The 7,230-nt window shown below is 37.7% G+C and overlaps 1 protein-coding gene across 8 annotated transcripts; it reads left to right on the forward strand.

Annotated features, from left to right (window-relative positions):
- Nucleotides 1-3,464: 3,464 nt before the first annotated feature.
- On the forward strand, nucleotides 3,465-6,058 carry LOC110792336 (uncharacterized). Of its 8 annotated transcripts, none has more exons than XR_002534358.2 (4): nucleotides 3,465-3,787; nucleotides 4,617-4,706; nucleotides 4,852-4,997; nucleotides 5,261-6,058. XR_002534358.2 is itself a non-coding variant. In XM_056836756.1 (4 exons), exons 2-4 carry the CDS (start codon nucleotides 4,620-4,622, stop codon nucleotides 5,459-5,461), a joined length of 447 nt encoding a protein of 148 aa, XP_056692734.1. In that variant the 5' UTR covers nucleotides 3,481-3,787; the 3' UTR covers nucleotides 5,462-6,058. The 8 variants fall into 8 exon arrangements, 5 of the variants coding, with proteins under 5 accessions (XP_056692734.1, XP_056692733.1, XP_056692732.1 ...); XR_008927784.1 differs by having other exon boundaries at nucleotides 3,467-3,787; nucleotides 4,933-4,997; XM_056836756.1 differs by having other exon boundaries at nucleotides 3,481-3,787; nucleotides 4,620-4,706; nucleotides 4,839-4,997.
- The last annotated feature ends 1,172 nt before the right edge of the window (nucleotides 6,059-7,230 follow it).

Below are 7,230 nucleotides of genomic sequence, written 5' to 3' on the forward strand. Positions count from 1 at the left end.
TTATGACTAAAAAGGGCTCCCACTTAAACTGATAAATTCATATGGTTTACTAATTTTAAACATAAAAATGTATTTCTAGTCTAACCGGAAACATACAAATTTAATTAAAATTTAAAGCTCATATAAATTTATAATTGAATCCAAAAAGTTTAATTTAATTTCAGTCGTATTTAAATTAATTCATGATTTTAATTTTAGTAAAATAATTAGAATAAATAAAATTTATTATAATTACAATATTAAAAATTAAAATCCAAGAAAATAATTTAAATTATTAATTTTAAAATTAATTAAAATTACGTAAACTGAAAATTTCAAATTAAAATTTCAAAACGATCCAATCGCAACGCAACAACCCCACGCAACGCACGCCCATGGGCCACACGCACACAGCCATCGCTGGCCATGTGCGCGCAGCCCATGCGCTGCGTCGCATCGCTGCTGCTGCTATCCTTCGCAAAGCATCACGCGAGCTGGTGCTCGCTGCGCGCGCGCCAGCGCTCGATGCACGCGAGCCATCGCTCGCTGCGTTCGCTCGCCAGCGCTCGCTTGATGCAAGCCAGCGCTCGCCAGCGCGCTCGCCAGCGCTCGCTTGATGCGAGCCAGCGCTCGATCCTGCGAGCCATCGCTCGCTGCGCGAGGCATCGATGCTGGGCGTAGCACTCGTGGCACGCGAGCTTGCGCTCGCTGCGCGCGATGCTCCGCACGCTTGCGCGAGGTAGTGCGCGTTGTGGCGCAGCTCGCTTGCTGCCCACACGCGACTGCTGTGCCTTGCTTTCGCCCTCGCCCATTCGTTCATTGCTCACAGCCCACGACACAAGGCAGGGCTGCTGCCTTGTGCTCGTGTACCATGGCCTTGCTCATTGCATTCGTGCCGCATGGGCGACGAGCTCCCTTGCTCGTCGTCACATGCCCGCACTATACAACACCCCTTAAGGGTAACACGTAGCGTCCATTGCTTTGTGCGTGCAAGTTATACGAACGAATCGCATAAAATTTAAAAAATTTATATTTAAAATTAATGACAAATTAATAAATAATATTAATTTCATAATTTTAGGGCGAAAAATCGAAAATTTATTATTCAATTGATTTCCGATTAACATGGATTCAAGCCTAGGTCATAAAAATTTAAAATTTATCATAAATTTACAATTTTTATGGTGGTTTTTAATCATAGGTATCTAATTAAATTATAATTAATTATGCAAATCAAATTAATTCTAAATTATTCTAATTTTCAACAAATTAATCATAATTACAAATTAGATTGCATAATTAACAAGGCTACGCATTCAAACTTGTTAAACATATACAGTAGGTCAATCAAAAATTCAAGATTTATCAACAAGAATCGCAAATATTTAATTTAACATCTTAAATTTATGAAATTTTGCATTCGAAAAACTAAAACCTCCGAAAGGTCATAGTTAGGCTTCGAATTTGAGAATTCTGGGTACGGCAGAAAAATATTATTTTTGTCAAAATTTTAGAATGCCTTTTACATGCGGAATTGACACAAAAATCACTCGATTTGGATGAGTAACGAAGAAACTGCCGAAAAATTGCGTACGTATAATTAAATAAACGCAATTTGCAATTAATTAACAATTACGAAAATTAATCACCCCTTTTAATTCTTGCAAATTTGTAATATTTAACCATGTTCATGCAATTTAGATTATGAAAATAATAAGAGGCTCGTGATACCACTGTTAGGTTATGATACATATGACAATTCATAAATCATGCGGAAAAACCATTTAGCCAGGAATACATATTATTTACACATAATCATATAGCATAGTTTAGATGCATACTCTTTGTTGCGTGCCTTCCCTAGCTGCGCCCGAACCGAACAAGAACAAGTCTTTAGGACTCCAAGTGTCGTCCCTCCGTAGATAGTCCACAGCACGTCCGGATCCGCCTTAAGATTGACCAACTAGAATCGCCCTTAAGGTACTAATAATTTCGGCACTTTTAGGCAAAGTATGTGACTGAATTTTTCTCTCAAAAACTCACTTTGAATACTTGAATAATCTGTGAAAATATGTGACCCTAGGCACCTATTTATAGAGTTATGGAAAGGGTTTTGGAATCCTATTAGGATACTAATTTATTTAATTATAACCCTACTAGGACTCTAATTAAATAATCATTATCTAATAGTTTTAGGATTTAATCACACTTCGAATCCCGATTGCTTCAGGATTCCCGCACAAGCATTGCACGAGCACCGTACACCCGCGCAAGCCTTGCGGCCCACGCTAGGCGCACAGCGCTCGGCCCATTGCTGTGCTTTTGCGCGCGCGCCCAAGGCCTTGGCTGGGCCTGGCCTTGCGCTGGGCCTGGTCGAGGCTTGGCGTGCGATGGTGTGCGTTGGCTCGCTGGGCGACGGCCTGGCTTCGTGCTGGGCCTTCGTCTAGCGGGCCTCGTCCGATGCTAATTCGTACGATACGCTTCCGATTAAATTCCCGATTCCGGAATTCATTTCCGATACGAACAATATTTAATATTTCCGATTCCGGAATCAATTTCCGTTTCGAACAAATATTTAATATTTCCGTTTCCGGAATTATTTTCCGATTCCGATAATATTTCCGATTCTGACAATATTTCCGTTTCCGGCAATATTTCCGATTCTGGCAATATTTCTATTTCCGATAATATTTTCCGATACGTACCATGTTTCCGTTTCCGGCAACATCTACGACTTGGATAATATTTATATATCCGATACGATCCATATTTCCGTTTCCGGCAATATCATCGTTTCCGGAGTATTCATTTCTTGCCTGTGACGATCTCAGCTCCCACTGAAACCAAGATCCGTCGATTCCGAATATCCATAGATGGAGTATTTAATGCCATTAAATACTTGATCCGTTTACGTACTATTTGTGTGACCCTACGGGTTCAGTCAAGAGTAAGCTGTGGATTAATATCATTAATTCCACTTGAACTGAAGCGGCCTCTAGCTAGGCATTCAGCTCACTTGATCTCACTGAATTATTAACTTGTTAATTAATACTGAACCGCATTTATTAGACTTAACATAGAATGCATACTTGGACCAAGGACATTATTTCCTTCATTCTGTACCTCGCGAGGCAGAGATTTAGATATGGATGAGTACCACATATAGCCATCGTGTGTGGCGTGAATGGAGATGAAATCTTATGTGGGTACGGACGTGGAGGGACCATTCCGCACTTGCCCCGCCTTGAAGTCATCTCTAATTGAATAAAGTAGATGGTCGAATACTCCGTAGGTGTTAGTAATGGGTAATGAGTTAGATGGTGGATATGACGATCGAAGTAAAGGTTGGATGGATACATCTTTATGTATGACACAGGTGATGAACTGAGATGAAATTATTTTTATTTCCGTACCCTTATCTGTTTTATTGTTTTTGATAAAAAAGATAGAGAACGGGGCAACATATCTATCCATCAATAATTTTATTAGAAAAACATCTTCTAGTTCTATTCAGATGATAATTGTCTATAATCATAGTTTATATTTTATTTTAAATTAATATTAAGATTATAAACCGTGTTTCGCAATTAGTAGCGCAATAACTCATAAGTTAAGCTCAGTTTAATTTTGATCTATACTGACTCACCAGTTAGGGAACGTTGGGCGTAATTTGAATACAACTGCAAGTGGCAGAGTAGGCGGCAAAACCAGTGAAGACGAGGGCTGAAAAACACGGGAAAACTGAAGTGAAGTAATCGACGGAGATCTGGTCGAATCCCTGTATCTAATCAGTAGATTATTTATTCGGGTAAGATACGAATCCCAATTAGTATCAATTGAAAAAAATCTGAAACGAAACGAAACCCTAGGATGAATTGCATTTTATGTCTTATTTCTTGTCAAGATGAAGTTATGGCTAGATTTGAGTCCCAATCATTAATTGGAATAATTGTGGATCGATTGTAGGGTGGAATTATATTTGTCTTTATTGTTTGCAGATAATCGAGTTGATTGTTGGCAAATTTTAGATTGGTGATATTAGGCTTAAAATTGCGTTGATTGTTAGCAGAATATGATGAAATTGGGTTTTTTTTTTTGTTGGATTTGTTTGAATTCGGTGTGGGATAAATGCAGATTATACAATTGCGGTCCGTCAGTTCACTCGGGAATAAAGCAACCTTTCGAGTAATTCAATCTCTCAGCAGTGTCCAATGTCTTCTTTCAAAATTTCTAGGCACCTTACTGATGTAGCTAGTCAAGATTTAATCAGTAATCTACCTACTATTGCGATTGAAAAAATTCTTAAATGTTTGGCAATTAGAATGGCAGTTTCTTATGCAAAGAGTTGGTAGAATTGAGGCTTGAGTATTTTGTTCTCAATCCTCCACCTCGTGACTTCAACAGTTTTGCTAATCCTCGGAGTCTTAAGCTAGTCGAAGTTGAATGCAAACCTGATATTTTTGGGCGTTTGATTGCAAGTTGTCCGAGGCTTACACTGTTAAGACTTGAGGAATGCAGTGGCTTGGATCATGTTGTTATAGATGTACCCAGTCTTGAAAGCTTAGTTATCAAGGGGGCAATTTGTTATCTAAGTTTCAAAAATGTTGTACGCCTTACTAACATCTCACTGTTTTTAGAAGATGATGACAGTTGTATTGGACTCTTTGAAGGATCTTGCAACTTCATGTGAACTTCAACATCTTCAATTTAGGGGTCTTTTGTGTCAGGTAAAACTCACTGATTTTATAATAATGTTTCACACTGCAGGAAAATTATGTGTTTTTCTTTCTGTTTTTACTTTAGTAGATATATTGTGTTGGTTTCTTCAATCAGATATGCTTTTTCGCTTGTCATGCAAGTCCTTAGCTGCAGGTGGGGTTGCAAGATCATTTCCTCTGGCGTTTAACCACCTGAATAAGCTTTGTTTGACACAACTTGAATTGGGTCGTGCAGACGTATATTGTTTTGTTTTTGGCATGATTCAGAGTTGTCCCCAGGTCAAGGATCTTGAAATTTCAGTGAGTATATCAAATAGCTTTTTCTGGAGCATCTTGTATTTTCAAAATTAAGTTGTTAATTTGTCTGCGAATACTCGAATAGTAGTCTAAATATGTTTTTGTTCTGTTTTTGACCCTAGGCATATACTTATAATTAGCATGAAAAACAATAATCATCTAGTATCCCTATGAAGTATGAACTAGAACAATTGTTTAAAAAATTCTTAGCCTGAAAACTTCTTTGATCCTTTTGTCCTCAAAACTAAATTTGATCTTTTTCTCAGGTTAAACCAAACACTGATGTTTTTCAGCACAAAATTGACTTCAATGACAACTACAAGTTGAGCCATCTTAGTAGAGTGAAGTTTACAGGCATTACAGGATCAAGTGCAGAACTGAAACTCATTGAGTACGTGCTTGCTATTTCAGAAGCGCTTGAAAATTTTCTCTATAAGGGCATGCTTGGATTGAGGGTAATACATTAAGGGGGTAATAAAAATCAAACTAAAAAATATAAGGTAATTGAAGGTGATGATGAGAGGATGAAGTGGTGGCAAAGAAAATAAGCTAGTGTTAGAAAGAAGAAAATAAAAGAAAAGGGGAACAAATACCCTTATTATGGAGGGAATAGTTACCCACCTCCCACTAGGGTGAATATTACCCTCATTTGGGGGGTAATAACTCCCTCCCTTCCTCCCTTCTCCTCACAACACCACCACTACCACAACTTCTCATCACAATACCACCACACCATCCTCCTTGCAACCACCTCAATTCACCTTCATTGGCCTTTTATTAAGGTGGTTTGACTTTTATTACCTCCATAACCCATTACACCCAATCCAAGCATGCCCTAAGTGTGGAAATCTTGATACCACTTCTGAGCTAGAGGTTTCAAGAGATCTGTTGAGGCTCCGGAGAGCATCGGCAAAGGCGCAACTTGTTTGTTTAAAGTAGTAGTAAGGTTTAAGAATGGCCATTTGAATTCTGAGTATTATTTTTCCTTGCCTGGTAAACTATTTAAATGTTGTTGGTATATTAATTGAATGCATTTGTATTTAGTAAGATGTTGAATTTTCAAACTTTGATCCCTCTCATAACTTTTTTTTATTAAGATCCGTCTGCCAATATGTTTGAATATTAGGTCACTAGTATTATATGCACGCGATGCGTGCGAGATAATATCAGAACATTAAATTGTTTTATTGCAACTACTTTGTATATTAGAACTTTTCATGTACCGATGTACGTTAGTACGTTACACAGTCTGAACTTTTTCCTCCAAATATTTTTTAAAAGTTAATAGAAACATATACAATTTCAAGAAAGAAAGATTTAGCCTTGTTTATACCTTCAGCCAGATCATAACTACACTGATATTTACCTCATACAATATTAGACTAATTGTTAAAGTCATTATATTCTCTTTGTGTCATGTTTAAGATGAAGGCGATTGCTAAATCTTGGTACCCATATGTGGGCGGCTAAGCCTTGTCTCATTAGGCAATCGTAGTCCGTGAACAAAAGAACTAAAGTGGTGTACGTAAAACCCTTTTTGGTTGTGAATAGGGCACCATATGTCCAGCACCCCTTACTGTGGCGAAGCTCAACATATTTCCATACACGGTTGATCAACCTCCTACCTGTTACCACATACGAAGTATTTCAGATTGAGTAATTATGTAAATATCTCTATTATATATGTCAAACTGTTCCTTTTCATATATGGCAATGACATTGTTTCAAATTTCACTATTCTTATTATTAGTACTACCATTTTCTGTATTTTTCATACTGTTGTGGGTATAACTTATTAGCATCTTTTTAGCCTATCATGCTTTATCAAAATGTCCGTAGTATTATTGATGCCTGAAATCAAAGACATGGTTTTATTCTTTGTTGTACCTCGTGTGAAGTAGCGTCTATAAAGTGAGCAGCCTTAGAGAGCAAGGATGCAATAGCTTTAAGAACCCTCCGACCTTCTGGTTTGGAAGGTATCCTATAGTTCCTTTTTAGTGTTCTGTTTGTTGTAGGATGCCATTTGCTTACCACCTTACGCTTGTCAGCAGCTTCTTTGTCTAAACAAATACAGATAAAGACACAATTATTCCCCTTGAATCTCGTAGAAAAGGTGCAACTTCATATCAGATTACAAAATCCCAGCAAAATTTCTTAACATATCACATTGATGGCCATTAGAAAGAAAGATATTCTCATGTTCCATAAAACAACCTCTCATCAACATGCAACAATG

This window comes from Spinacia oleracea, chromosome 2, assembly GCF_020520425.1.
Source record: "Spinacia oleracea cultivar Varoflay chromosome 2, BTI_SOV_V1, whole genome shotgun sequence".
Taxonomy (NCBI): domain Eukaryota; kingdom Viridiplantae; phylum Streptophyta; class Magnoliopsida; order Caryophyllales; family Amaranthaceae; genus Spinacia; species Spinacia oleracea.